The sequence below is a fragment of the Triplophysa rosa genome, linkage group LG1 (assembly GCF_024868665.1).
Source record: "Triplophysa rosa linkage group LG1, Trosa_1v2, whole genome shotgun sequence".
Classification (NCBI taxonomy): Eukaryota; Metazoa; Chordata; class Actinopteri; order Cypriniformes; family Nemacheilidae; genus Triplophysa; species Triplophysa rosa.
In genome coordinates, this window is record NC_079890.1 from 801,243 (window position 1) to 816,710 (window position 15,468).

The following is a 15,468-nucleotide window of genomic DNA, read 5'->3' on the forward strand; positions in this document are numbered from 1 at the left end:
TTGGATAAAAGCATCTGCTAAATTATTAAATGTAAATGTTCCCAAACATGTTTTTTTTTGGTCCAGGCTGTAGCTATCGTTCCAAAAAGAGTCTTTAACATCCCCAGCACATTATTATGGGTTATTTGTCGTGGGAAAGTTCGTTAGACTATTAAAATGTAAGAAAGAGATCTTATAATAAAAGTAATTTGGAAACTAAGTCATCGCTGTGAGGAACCCCTTTTAGCACCTTCATTTTTGGTCAGTTTGTTTAGGATTAACATGATACTGTGAACTAAACTACAAAGTCCACACATATCTTAATAAAATGCCATTGTATTATTAATAACTCGGATAAGACTTCACAGGATGTTAAAGTGGACATATGAGTGTGGCACATAATAAGAAATACATCAGGAAATGTGATGCAGACAAACACACTATCACACTATAACAAGCAATAATTTTGTTTTTTTGTATTTTATTGATTCTTCGCTACTTTTTTTTTCAATCCACGATTTCATATTAGTCACTACAATGTTAAATCAGCTTCCCCTGACATCAATAACAGTCAGCTACTGAAAAGATCAAACCAGCACCTTCTCTCCATCTCTCACTGGATAAACATTCATCACCAAAAGCAACATGCAGGTCATATGTGAATGTCTGAGCAGCATATCCCTGTTTGGAAATACTTGAATGCAAGCGGTACTTTTTTTCACAGTGTCAGTTTATTTCTACAGAATAATCCTTTTAATGCACGCACACGCGCACGCACACACACGCGCACACACACACGCGCGCACACACACACTCACGCGCGCGCACGCGCATACACACACACACGCACGCACGCACGCACGCACGCACACACACACACACACACACACACACACACACGAGCACACACACAGATGGAGGGAGTGATTGAGAACAGGTGCCATGGTTTGATCTCTCATTAGAAACACAACATTTCTATTTCTATCTATACAACATTCAAGAGACAGTTTTTGTTTTTGTTTTTTCTTTGCTTACATTTTTTTTGCTCCATGAAACAAAACAAACAATGATCAGAATAATAATTATGAGCAGAAGAGCTTGATTTCATCTCATCGGCATTAAAGTAACATCATAGAAATTAAAATACCAAGAGGCCTCTGCGCTAAATACTACGTCAGCTTTCAGCGATGCACATGCTAAAGGGAGGGGAAACCGCACACAGCCATGAATGATGGAACGACAGGAAATATTCTGACATGACAAGGACCCCATGCACATCAGATAATCTCCACAAAACAGACACTCAGACGGCGGGTCACCAAATAAAAGCGCGAGATACAGTAGGGGCTAAGTGCTTTTGGTGAACTTACAAAATACTTGAGGAAGTGCTCAGGACAGAAGGCACAGTGGCTTGACTGTTGTCTTAAAGGAACGCACGCACATCAGGGGCTATACCGAAATCATACGCGTTCTCTACATACCAAACAAGAACACAATAATGCACGTTTCACAAATTAAGGCTAGACGAAACACTGGACTACTGGCCTACCCCATCTGTCTAATGATAAAAATGAGACGACTCGATGATTTCACAGAGCTGGACTAGGAAAGTACATCATCCTTTGTGCACATTTAAATGAAAATTTGGCGAACAGATCAGTCAAACTGACAACATCGATATCGCGACACGTCTTGGACGTGATGTCGGCATTGACGTATAAATATATTAGCAATCGCTGAACGATCCTTAACATTGATTGTGTATCCAAATGATTGATTTGCTGATTGATTGATTGATTCGTTGATTGATGTTTAAGGGGTTGTGAATTGAACCTGCAGCATTATTAAAAAATACGTTTTGTGGGGGGGAAACAAAAGTTTGGTCAAACAAAAGCTTGTCGGAGAAAATAAACTTTGCACAGTGCTCTTGGGACGTTCTCATTCATGTCTTCTTTCATAATTATTATAATACGTATTACTCTTTTCCATTAACACTTCTTAGAAGAACAACGACATATTTTTTCGTCCTCTCTTTTTCATCTCGTATCTTTACAAAAGCTACATACTCTCTACTGGGATGTCTGGATTTGTTAGTGTGGTTTTTTTTAATATGTAAAGAAAACGGTCTACTTGCTATCTAAAAAATGACACACAGTATACGTTTCTCCACCCTCAAGTCAGTCATACGAGGAACAGGAATGTCATATTGCCGAGTCTCCGTTTCTAGATGATTTGTTTCAAATCCTGAAATCTGAACTCAGACGGTATTATTTTTCATAGTAATGGCAGTCCAACAATCCTGGTGGTTTGTGTAATGTAAACACATCTGGCCCGCGTCAAACGGCCGGCTGTTTTCACACGTGGCGCTCTGGGTTCAGTTCACGGTTTCATTCACCATCACACGAACTGCCGACATACTGATACAGAACTCTACGCTCTAGTACAAGGACGCGCGTACTGTATATACTCTATATATTCACTGCGACTATATTCCTGTGTTGCTTGATCTGCTAAAAACCATTTACATCGACAGGCACTGAGAGAGAAATAGCATATAGAAGAGGCAGAAACTCTGTTTTATAGAACATCTGAAGAAGACCCGATGGAGCAGACAGGCAGTGTGGATATCTGGTCATATAATCTTTACTCTGTCCAGTTTTGTTAGAGGTGATTCAGAAGTACCATTCACAGCATTCTGTTTAGAGTCGGTAAGAAGTGCGCTCACTCCTTTGGTTGACTGAAGACGCACGTTCACGTGGAAGTAGCATTGTCGGCATTTCTCTCTTGTCGTGATAAAGGATAGCGTCCGTGTGCGTCTCCCGCTTGACATTCCAAGTTTTTGTTTTGTTTTAAGGTGAGAGCAAGAGATTCACGAAAGCAAAGAACTTGGCAATCACGTTCACTGACAAGAAGACAGGAACACAGTGTTCGAGAAGGTCCGGAGACTCCTTGACTGGCAGGCTGAGACTGGCATACAATACTGGATATCTCTGTGATGTAGAGTCTTTGTGTATGTAGAGGTAATCGATCGCTTACTAAAGGGGGTACATTATGGGTAATCCTTTTGTTTATTATTATTGAGGGTTTTGATGACGCACGTAGCGACTGGTCTGGCCTTGGTCTAAATGATATGAGTGCTCATGGACAACTCCCAAATATGTCTGACGTCTCCCCTGCCTCCGTCTCCAGATTGCTCTCATTTACCCTTGTCCTCCATGAGCAGATCCTCCATCGTGAGGTCTGAGGAAACAGACTGAGCCCTTCTGTTCGGATGCTCGGGGAAATTTCCGAAGCTGCCGTTCGATTCCAGTTCACTCTCCTCCTCATCCAGTTCCTCGTCTTCCTCATCCAGGTCCTTTTCTGTTCCCGCAGGTTCGGGTGCCAGTTCAAAACCCTCCTCCGCTTCTCTGTTTTCTGGACTCCGCCCGTTCTCAAGTCTTGCCTTTGATGAAAGCCAATCGTCAGGGGACATTATTCCATCTTCTACATTGAGGAACTTCCACAGAGTCAGCGGGTCGCGGTCCGGCCCGGGCGAGGTGAGTCTTGGGGAACGGTTTGCAGGGATGCCCCGCTTGCGCCGAGACTTGCTGGTGTGATTGACCTGAAGGTGCATAGCCATCAGCTCAACTGAAGAGGTTCGGAACGGACAGAACACACACTGATTAAGGATGTCACTACTTCCTTTAGGACCGCCAGACGTTCCACCTCCGGAAGCACTCGCTGCCACCTCATCTTGCAAAGGGCGGCGGGAAAGGTCCAGGGGTTCAAAGACTCCTTCGTGGGACGTTATTCCACCCTGGTACCCGTTTGCAGACACCATGCGACTCGTGGTAAGCGGCTTTCGTCGAGACACTTTCGGCATTTTGCGGGGAGGTGCCTCGTCCTTCCAACCTGCTTCTAGACCACTAGGGAAGAGTGCACCCATCATTCCCGACAAACTGCGATATTGACTCTCTACGTCTCCCTCTCTTTGACGTCCGTCCTTCTTCTCTGAAGTGCCTACAGCCCATGACTGACCGTGTCTGGAGGAAGACGCTTCTACAGGAACCCTCCCAAAAGAAGAGCGGGACATGGAGGGGAGCCGACGATGTTTTTTCACCCCTTCAAGAGGAGAGCCGGTGAGAGAGGGGAGGCCCGGTGAAGGGGAGTTTGGGGAGGTTGCCATAGCGTTCCTTTGCTCGCGATGATGACGCTGTAGGTGATACTTGAGGGAGCCGGACTGAGTGCCAGCATAATCACAGTGAGGGCATTTGTACGGTCTCTCCCCTAAGAGAAATGATAACAAACATTTGTTTCAATGCATCAGTATCCTAGGCATTTTATAGTTTCATTTTAACAACAGAAGAAATAACCTTAATCACTCAATTGAAAGATCATTAGAAAAACTGCCTACAGTACATGAAACAACTGCGATGGCCCGAAAAATAATGTAAAATTTAAAGAAATTGTTAAATATTAAAAAGTGTCTTTTTCAGTGAAACAGTGAAAAACCTTTTTAAAAAATGCCTACTACTTTGTAAGAATGGTTTCTGTTTTGTAAGCAGTTAAAACTGTGAGGAAAGTTGCATGTTACATTATGTATACACGTAATTAAAGCATATAGAAACTGGAGAAGTACCATAAACCAGTCCGTATGACTTCTTGTGTGCTATGATTTAAATCTAGACCCAGATTTATGCTTACAAGCAGTACAACTTGGCACATAAGGATGTTATTAAAAACATAAAAACATCTCTGTGCTCCCAGGGCTCCAGACTGCGACTAAATGGTTGCATTTTGCAAACAGTTTTCGAGACAGCGCGAGCATTTTTTACAAGTACTCGCGCATGTGCGACCTGCAAATTTGGAATTTCTTATAGTTGTTATTTCATGTGAAAAGACGAGTAGAACGCGGTCCGCCACCAGTGCAGGCTGTGTGTGATAGCCAACTGCGCGGGTCACTCGCGTCACTGATGTTTTTCTATTTAGCAGCAATCAAGAACAAAGCTTCTCTGTAGACCCTGCCTCTTTTTAAATAGGCAGAACCAAATCTGCTGTCATCAAGTAACTTATTTGTCAGTATCAGTAATACAGTTATTTTGGGGAAAATAATTGCATTGCAGGCTGATTAAGGTGTGTCACTAAATTTTTTGCTTCCGCTCCAAACAATGTCAGCCAGGGGCTATAGTGGTCCTAGTAAAAAACTTAGTCTGGAGCCCTGCCTCCACTTAAGAAAGACACATGTGACCCTGGACAACAAAACCAGTATTAAGGGTCAATTTTTGGAAATTGAGACTTTAACATAAATAAGCTTTTCATTGATGCATGGTTTGTTAGGATAGGATGATATTTGGCCAAGATACAATTATTTGAGATTCTGGAATCTGTGGGTGCAAAAAAATCTAAATATTGAGAAAATCGCCTTTAAAGTTGTCCAAATCAAGTCCTCAGCATAGCATATTACTCACAAAAATAAAGTTTTGATATATTTACGGTGGGACATTTACAAAATATCTTCATGGAACATGATCTTTACTTAATATCCAAATGATAGAAAAATCTAACATTTTGACCCATACGATGTATTATTTTTGCCTTTTACTAAAAATGTTCCCTTGCTCCTTAAGACTGGTTTTGTGCTCCATGCTCACATATATGGGTTTTGAACATCAAGAAAAAGTTTATCATGTGTTTGGAAGCACAGTCATATATAACTGAATGTAGAATGATCAAAGCAAGTGATATTCGTTTATTTTTAAAGAGTACATTCCTCATTATTTTTAAGGGCTTATTTTGGTTTATGGAGTGTCCGACAACAAGTTTATGTACATACATGATGTAAAAATACTATTATTTCGTAATAATAAGCAGTTTTTATTACCTTACTTCTTGACTGACTCTCAAATGATTCATTCCGCGATTCATCTGTGTAATCTCCGCCTTTCCGCCAGCGTAGTCTGATCTGATTGGTCAGATGGTCTAGTCTGCTGTGATTGGTCAAATGGTCTAGTCTGCTGTGATTGGTCAAACGCGTTCAGCATGTGTCACAAAAGGACCGCCTATCATTACTGCTGTATTACGGTTTGCAGGTGGTTGGATATTAACAGTGTATAGAGAGAGATGGCGTCGATTTTACCTTACCAGTTCGAGCCCGAGTCTGACGAATCATTCTTTAATCCTTATACAGATGCCAGTAAGAAAAAGGACTGTTTTAGACACTTCTCTTGTAACAGTTAGTTATCACGGCATACAGTGTACGGTGTTCGTATCTTCAGATGTTATTATAACTATAGTACACCACGCAGTTCTTGAAATAAAGACTTTGCGAGTTAATATGGTTGAACACTTACATTAGCGCAACGAGTTTATAGCTAACGTTAGGTAAACAAACAGTAACAACCCCAAAAATAACGGTAACGTTAGCTAAACACAGACATGAGATAACGTCACACAAATTTAATTTTAAGTAAAGACAAAAATAAAGAGTCACACTTACAGGTTGTGATTCGGTGGAGCTTACAGGTCCAAATAAAGTTGGTATTGCAACATCTTTTAAGGAAAGACGTTTAATGTATCCTGCAGTAAAGGCGCCAAGATTGATGAAGCAATCTTTGGTAAAACGACGCGCGCAAAGTAAAACGTTCGGTTTATACTCCTTTGGTGTCGTTTGAAAAATAAATAGTAACCATTTTTTCCTCAGAAGTTCTTCCTTTGGTAGTGAAAATAAGACTGACTTAGTTTCACTACATAGAACACAGCTTCTCTTAGACATGATGCACACGTCACGAACGAGCTAGTACAGTGTTTGGGGAGGAGAGAGTAAAGTTTTCGCAGTCAGTAGGCGGGGATTTTTCTAGTGACGTAGGTACATTGTGGTTAAAGATTCGGACAGGTCATGACTTGTTCGCGTGATTCAGAGTCGATTACCTTTTTTATAAGCTAATAACTTTGTTATTCGTTCACCTTCGGATTTACAACTTGGCAGATTGCTTACATTCAAACACGGCAAAATTAAACACTTCATGAAATGTATTTTTTATGATCTCGAGGAATGTACTCTTTAAGACAAATAGCACGAGCACACTTTTCAACCATTTTACAAACATTAAGCTTTAAATAATTGGATATATATCATTTACTATAAAATTCAACGAGTGTTATGTTTAAAATGAAGATAAAATGTTCCAAGATAATTTTACTTAATAAATAAGTACCTTGAAAAGGAAAACAGATCCGGCAACATTGCTTGCAGAAGTCAGTATGTGCAAACACTGCAGTTACACACAGTTATAGATAGGTGTCAGTGTTTGTCATCATATGTAACATCTGCAGTTCTCAGTACATTACAGTTAAATTAGGGCATTCCTTCTCTCATCAACCGTGAGAGCTCTGCTTTCCTAGAGGACATTTTGTGGAAAAACATGATAGGCAGCAAATGGCTTCAATCAAGCTAAAGCAAGAATATAATCGCATGAGGATGTGATAAGAATTGGTATGAACATGAATAACTGGCATAACAATAATAGCCATCCTAACCACCATCACAATAATAATCACTGAATTTTCACGTAGTGTATTTAGCTGAAAAGTTGATTGTAAAATGTAAGAAATCAACAACAAATACAACCAAATATAGCTTGAATCATAAATCATTGTTTCTGTGTGTTAAATATGTCTTACACATACATATTTTCTCATTACCTGTGTGTACACGAAGATGCACTTTAAGATGATGAGAAGAGCGGAAAGCTTTACCACAGTAAGGGCAATCCTTCACCCCTGTTCCCCGAACACGCTCCCTAGGAACTGAAGAGCTCGTTGAGGTTGATCCCCTCAGACCATTCTGACCTGTAATGGAGTTAAGGTACAACAAATGAATAAAGCTTTGATATACAGTACAATCAGATAGAGTTTCTGCAATATTGAGAAAATATTTCAAAACCAAGCAGTGAAATCTTTGGAGAAAACTAAACTTCTGCGGTGTAATAGTCCCTGAGGCATGTTAACAGCTCAGAAATACTGTCCTGATGAAATCAGCTGCTGGTTGATTCTTACCGGAGAGATGCGATATGACAGAATGGAAGCTCCCAGCGGCCTCCTCTCCTGATGTAAGATGCTTTGCCTCCTGTCTGCCTTCGCTGTCGCTAACTCTTCGCCCTCCTCCTACTCCACTGGCGACTGGAGTTCCACCCATTCGGTTTATAATATCCTCTTCTCTTAATGTGCCTCCCCGGGCACTCTGACCTTTCTGGGGTTTCTGAACATGTACACGGGCATGAGCGACCACCTGCTGAAGGCTTCGAAACAGCTTGCCGCAATCTGGACACTCCCAGGGAGCACCAGAGGCCTCCAGCTCCTCTCTAGAACTGAACCCACCCAGGTAGGCCCTCATTTGTTTGGTCTCCCCAGCAACCGTGCCCTGTGAGGAAGGTGGCTGTGAGTGGGATCGCTGGTGCTGCTGCTGTTGGTGGTTGTTCTGTGCTGCTGCCAGACTGCGAGCAACCAGCTGCCACATGGCCGCCTGGTCTGCTCCGTCTGCTGCCTCGCCTCCCCTTCCACCTCCGTTACCCATTTCTGCCACCTGTGCCACAGCCTGAAGGCGCTCCATGCAGCTTCCATTACTGTTGTCTTTGGGAAATCCCAGATAGCCCAGGACTGAGGATTTACTTAAGGCCACACCACCATCCGACCTCTCTGTGCGACTTCCCGACCCTCCGCCACCCGCCATACTACGAGCCAGGAGCAGGTTGGAATAAAGAGCACCTAGCACTTGTGTGCTAGCAGGACCTTTGACTTGATCAGATCCAGCGGGCCCCAGATTTCCCAGCCCAGCCTTGAGTCCCAGCTTATTGAGATGCACCTTCATGTGGTTCTTAAGAAACCAAGGTTCCTTAAAGCCACGACCACACACCTGGCACTTGTGGTCCAATGAGTCCTTGTGCTTCCGCATATGTCCCTTCAGAAACCAGGACTGAGTGAAACGCTGGCCACATGTCTCACAGCGGAATGCTGGGACAACTGACACTGGGGGAGGGGTTTCTGGTGGTTCTGTTACGGGGTGAGAAGGGAAAACGGTTGCAGCCACAGGATCTTCAGGTGGGTGGCTCTCCTGCAGATGGGCAGCCAGTCTTTCCTCTTGACTGGCCGAGAAGGGACACATTGTACATTTGTAGGGGTTGTGGAGGATTCGCACGTGGCGTGCCAGCTCTGAAGCGGTACGGAACTTTCCCTTACAAGCATGGCAACGGAACGTGGGAGCAACTGTGGAGGGGGAGCTTTCTTCCAAATGGGCATGGCCAAGTGGAGAAAAGGACGTCGAGATCGGTGCCTCCTCTGTTAGAGGTGGAGTCAGAGCTGTGGTTCCTACAAAGAGGAACTGAGGGCTACTAGCAGTTTGAAGAGGTTCCTCGGGAACTATTTCTTCATCCATATTCTTCTGTGATGAGACAGATAACGGACTCTGTTTCAGGCCTAGATCTCTGTTGTTGAGATTCTGGATTACACAGCCACTTACATGGTTCTGCTGCAACTTGGCATGTGCGGTTCGGTAGAGTGCTGAAGCCCGGCGGTCCCTATCCAAACTGTGAGCTCGAGCATGCAATGACAGAATACTCTGGAAGCGGAACCTCTTTCCACAGACATGGCATGGAAACTTCAGGGCAGGTCCGGAGCTGGTTCCTCCTGGGAAAGTCATGCATTCATTGTTGAAAAGCTGAAGATCCAATTCATCACTGCAGGTGGTGCTCTGACCAGAGGAGATGGCCTGCTCCAGAGCTCCAAAGCCAGAGAAGGATGCTGACGGTGTGGCTGGAGGGCTGCTCTCTGATGAGGGACTGCCGAGTTCACCAGGAAACAGTGCCACTGCCGGGGTGGGCGATGGAGGTGCCGACAACTCCTCATCCTCTTCATCTTGGAGGCTGGCACCAGGAAGGGGGCAGGGCGAGGCAGGGGCATAGAGTTCGGTTTGAGGACTAGAAGGGGTAAACTGAGGACTCTGGGCCAGGCCTTGGGGACTGTGGTCCAGGGAGGGCATGGACGGAGGAGACAGTGGGGGCTCACAGGAAAGAGCCAGCATACACTCTGGTGGGGAATCCATATTCTGAGAAAGTAACGAAGCAAAACGGAGAACATCGTAAGTGAAACTAAAGTAAACACACTGTACTGTATATTTGCACAATTCACTAACACTAGGCTATACCATGATTTCAGTTGTATTTTGATAGATTACGCACACTTAACAAACACATATGGACATACACTATATGGCCAAACGTATATGGACACCCAAACACCACACATATGTTGTACATGTTGGATATATGTCAAACCTATGGACAGAGTAGTTTCAGTCTTTGCTTTGGAAAGTCTTTCCACTAGATGATGTGACGTCCCATCATTGAGATCAGGTACTGATATTGACCATTACAGCCATATGATCATATAGCCATGAATCTTTGTGTACACACATGCAAACTCACCAGTGCTTTGTCTAAGCCATGCTTCATTTCCTTGACTGAGAGGTGTGCTATGAAGGTGGCAATCTGCCCGTCCACCTCCGACAGTCCCCTGTCAAGAACAACACAGAATAAAACTGAGTGTGCACACATTTGGTCCTGTGTACGGGTTGAAGGGCAGGGCAGGACACAGACTGTCCCAAACAGGATGGGCGCGAGATGTTTGGACTTCCCCACACACCCTTCCTGCACATACACTTACTGTAGCTGCTTAATGCAGAATCAAAACATACAAAGAGCCCCTAACCTCCCCATCCACCTTACACGCGTTAACCCAAGACAAAGGCTAAACATGATGCATACAAGTCAACAGGACCCGGCGGACAAGCCCACACACACCTGCTTCTTTGGTAAATAACAGAAAATGAATTTCATTGATGATTATGGCGAGGCAATCTGCTGAACAGCTGCGAGGGTGCAGGCATGTGTGGATGTGTGTCACGATGCTTATGTGGCTTTACACCGCTGTGAACTGTATGCGTGTTTGTGTGCATCTGTGACATAAAACTTGGATGTTATGGTGGATAAGAGAGCCAGTTGACATCCGTTCAGCCGTGACTCAGAAGGATATCACACTATATCACTTAGACTGCCCCCTCTTTCGTTCTCATTCTTTCTTTCTCGCCATTATTGTTCCTTTTCTTTTTTAATCCCACCACACTTTTCTCGTTCATTGCTTCCCTTCCTCTGTTCTTCTCTGGTTGTCTTTAATTCTGTCTGTCTCCCCGTCTCTCTGCAGCCCTGCCAGTTGGCACAGTGCCAGGGAATGCTGATATCAGCTGGTCGATTGGGGCCTGCCAACATGGCGAAGAGAGAAGAAGAGCGACAGACAGGCGAGAGAAAAGGCAGAACGAGGGGAGGGGGGAGACATTATAAATGAATAACGCCAATACGCTCTGAATGAAGCATATTTGATGAGTAAATCTGTGAAGAAAAGGGACACAGTGTTCTGCTCCGAGGATCCCGCGATCTGTTTGGTCTGCTGCCGTTATTATCATATGAATATCGTCATGGCGATGTTCATGTCCGACCAACCCCGTCACGCCAATAAAGCGTCTCCAAATTTGGATAGATGGAGAGAGTGATAAGGTGCTAGACGGAGGGGGGAGGGGAGAGATGAAGGCAGGGGAGCGATAGAGCAGCATGCACAAATAATGCACACACACACACACACACACACACACTCGTTCAATATGGCACCTAGTCACTGGATGATTCATGCATGCTAAACACCTTTGTCTGAATGGCCGCATGCCACGCTCCCTGTACAATCACACACAAATGCAAGAACGACGACACGCTTTTAGTGTCTTCACGGGACGAGTGTCCTTGAACACATATAACTAATTTATGCTTTGCATGCAGTGGAATGAATATATAATCATAATAAACAAACGAACGACAAAACAGATTTAGGTCGTTTGGATGAGTTGCATTTCACTCATTCAAATGAAGCTTTTGTACGTAAATGCTATGCATTAATAAGTCAATCTAAAATTTGAAATTGCATGTACTGTATTAAGTGCTTAAAATGCGATCATGTTTTCAAGAATAATAACAGGTTTACATTACACGCCTTTATAAATACAACTCAAGCCACTCTGAGGAACCTTTGATAAACCTCTACATGAGTGAACAAGCACTTGAGTCGTCTGTAATGAAATGTCCTCGCCTCACATCTTCTTCTGTAGCCTTGAGCACCTGAAACGACGTCTCCTGCCTTGTGTAAGAACACGCCGAGCCTCCGAAAGTGTTGCCATGAAATGCATCTAAAGACTGAGAAGAGATGGTTTCTACATACTGAAAGAGTTCACACTCGTGGCCGTGAAAATCAAACACAAGCCGAGCCGTCCTTTGAGACATGAAGAAGGAGAATCAGGATGCAAGAACTGCACTTCACCGTTCTCGGAGTGGGATTTCTAGGGTCAATGTGTGTGTGTGCAGGTCATACAATAAATCCCCAAAGACTAAATGAATTTCCTGATTCTGACCTCGGTGAGAACTTCTCTCTTCTAGCACCCCCCTCAAACACCCCTTAATGTCCAACATTCTCTGCCCCTTTAATGTCCTCTTGGGAATCAAAATGACACTTTATCTTGAACCTTCAGCTGTTCTCCCATAGCGTTCGCTTCTGAGCGCATCACTGCAGCTTGGACGCTGAAAAACTCATTGAGATTTCTCGAGGCGGTCACCTTGTGGTGTCTTGTTGGGACAGTGTTACTGTAAGCACCGAACATCACAATCCTGTCCATTACAGTCTGACACAGAGCGTGTAAGTCTGCTGTAGATCAACCTGCACCTGCACCTGCAGGACAGTCAAGTTGAAATCAGCAGAGTTTCTCTGTGACGCGTTCGCTGTGTGCAACAGGTGTCGCTGTGGGACGTCTGTCTCCTATCTGAGCACAGAGAGAACGCCGAACTACTCCACGTACAGTATGTTGGAATAAATGTCTGAATTTGAATCAGACGTATAAATGATCGTTTCTCCACCAAGCTGTTCTTAAAATAAAACTGGATTATTCTCACACACTGACACTATATGCAGTGATCAGTCAGAATTATAGTTTATAAAATGCTTTCAACAGCGCGACGTCACATTAAAACAACCAGAATGTTTAATTATCGTGTTTTTTTGAAGATTATAATAACGTGTTGTGTTGCTTTACATGCATGTATACTGATGCTTGTGCAAAAACCAACTTCTTTAAAATAAGAGTTATTTACACAGCAAAATTGGCAGTGTTAAAATGTCTAATTAACACTCACAATGTATATACAATCCACACTCTCAAAGTGTGCATTAAATATACACTGTGAGAGTTAATTTGACATTTTTTAACACTGCCGATTTTGCTGTGTAGAGATGTTAATAAGAGTTTCAAACTATTAGCGGCCAAAAGTTAATTCACTGAAATATCTGTAAAATAAATAAACCTGCTAAATTCTACATGACAACATTAACTTACTGTACAGTATGCGTTCACGCTAGTCTTGGTTTTAATTTGTCTCACAGGGCATGTATCTCCAATACTGAAATGAGTTTGGTCTATCAATCAAAAGCATGTTGTATACTCTATACGGAAGCATTTGTTAAAGAATTACTGTAACAGCTGTGATACCTGCAACTCATCTCTCTGTGCTGTCAGTGAACAGATCTGCGTGTAAAAGTTGTTTACAGGGCTCTGCGACACCACCCAGCCTCTCTGCCCTCTTATCCTTCAAACTGTCACACTTCGAGTCTCATGCGCGCACCTTCACACAATAAAGCGCTTTGTGTCGACGTCCCAAAGCTGCGCGCGAACTTAACGCCTTTTTATTTATATATAAATAAGTATTTTTAGTAGGGATGTATTTGTAGGACATGAAATGACCTGCGAGTCTCTCATCCGAAGCCTTCCCTCCTCGCGTGACGCGCGTCATTAACGCGCAACCATTTTCAGTCGCTTCTCTCTCGCGGCCATCTCAATTAAAACGCCACATTAATGAAATAAATAATCACGCACAAACAAAATGCGCGGACGTCCGCGCACGTTAATCCGGCACATATGGCGGTAATGTGTATAAGTAACGGCAGCGTTTCGGTCGGACAGAGGCAGGGTTGTAGTTTTTAGGAGCGGATGTTGCGCGCCACCGCATCCCGCTCCATTTTCTTCCTGATACTCTTTCGACAAAAGATAAAGAGAGGAGGAGGAGGGGTGCAGCTGAAAAGTGCCATCGTGAGCTTTCATCTTGAATTTCCCTGCCAATCTCGACACCATCGCGACAAAAAAGCGCACACTTGTCAAACTGTGTTTGCGAAACTAGTTGAGATTAAATGGCGATAGTGAGTTATGAACGCGCATCTGTGAGGTGACGTTAGGACACGCGCCGTGACAATCTGTACGAGTTTGGTATTCACATGATATAAATGCTTTCGTGTCATGCTTAAAGTTAAGAAGCACACAAACCCACGCAACAGTTTTATATCCAGAGAGTCCGACAAACTCACGGTCGAGTAGCGAGTTACGCATTCAATAAAAACGCGAAATTGACCTTAAACGCGGAGCGCAAAGAACAAAATACAAGCTTTCGTCAAAGTATTCAACTTTCATGTCTAAATGTTACATTTGTGAAGACACAAACAGTTGTTTTGTGGCAGTTTAAGACGAACAAAAAAAGTTCAAAGCTCCAGCATCTCTGTGACTTATACGCGTGACTCTGGACATTTTCAAGGCCTTTAAAAACGAAAGTTGCATTTTCATGCTCGAATCTCGCATCTCTTTTCAGGAACACACGCGCGCGCATTCACACACACACACACACCGGCGACACACACTGCACGAGACAAAAGTGATGAAGTGTGTATATGCACATGAACATGTATGATGAGACGCCGGTCAATGTGTCCCGGTGTGTGTTTGAGTAACGCGATGTTTCTCCGTATCAATGGCGCTTCATTACCCGGATCAGCTCCCCCCAAAAAAGTCGTCGTCGGATATTTGTTGTTTATGAAGGCGACAACAATCGCTCTCTATATGCGAGAAACTGCACACGTAACGGCACACACTCGCGCATAATCGCTATAATGTTTTAAAAGAGATGAGGTGAATAATGTGAGATTATTATGAGATATATTTAGTGATGAAAGTAAAGCTGATGTACTTACGGGAGAGGCGGCGAGGAGATTAATGACAACACACGTCATGATTACGTTTCACTTGAATTAAATACATTACGAGTTACAGGGAAAAAAATGGAAATCGGGGGCAGTTGTATACAAGCCCCCCCTTCCCTGTGCCCCCTCTCTCTATCTTCTCCTCCCTCCTCTCCTCACACGTCTCTCTCTCTCTCTCTCTCTCTCTCTCTCTCTCTCTCTCTCTCTCTCTCTCTCTCACAAACGATTTTTTTCTCCAAATATCCATTTATTGTGCAGTCGTGAGTGAGTGAATGTGTGTGAAGGAGAGAGAGAGTGAATGAGAGAGTGATGGAGTGTGTGTGTGTAGGAGAGAGAGAGGCG

General features: G+C 43.6%; 1 protein-coding gene across 4 annotated transcripts; it reads right to left on the reverse strand.

Moving 5' to 3' along the window:
- Positions 1 to 316: 316 nt before the first annotated feature.
- Positions 317 to 15,315, reverse strand: znf219 (zinc finger protein 219). Of its 4 annotated transcripts, none has more exons than XM_057335437.1 (6): positions 13,844 to 15,070; positions 10,437 to 10,524; positions 8,014 to 10,057; positions 7,660 to 7,806; positions 7,173 to 7,229; positions 317 to 4,245 (listed from the first exon to the last, which is right to left on the reverse strand). In XM_057335437.1, exons 2-6 carry the CDS (start codon positions 10,461 to 10,463, stop codon positions 3,176 to 3,178), a joined length of 3,345 nt encoding a protein of 1,114 aa, XP_057191420.1. In that variant the 5' UTR covers positions 10,464 to 10,524; positions 13,844 to 15,070; the 3' UTR covers positions 317 to 3,175. The 4 variants fall into 4 exon arrangements, with proteins under 4 accessions (XP_057191420.1, XP_057191411.1, XP_057191404.1 ...); XM_057335428.1 differs by lacking the exon at positions 13,844 to 15,070 and adding an exon at positions 10,812 to 13,254; XM_057335421.1 differs by lacking the exon at positions 13,844 to 15,070 and adding an exon at positions 15,118 to 15,315 and having other exon boundaries at positions 318 to 4,245.
- Positions 15,316 to 15,468: the final 153 nt, after the last annotated feature.

Coding starts and splice junctions, on each gene's coding strand:
- znf219 (XM_057335437.1), bottom strand. CDS start 10,463: ATGAAGCATGGCTTAGACAAAGCACTG. Junction 7,807..8,013: donor TGTCATATCGCATCTCTCCG/GTAAGAATCAAC, acceptor ACTCCATTACAG/GTCAGAATGGTCTGAGGGGA. Junction 4,246..7,172: donor GATCTGTTTTCCTTTTCAAG/GTACTTATTTAT, acceptor CATTTCTCTTAG/GGGAGAGACCGTACAAATGC.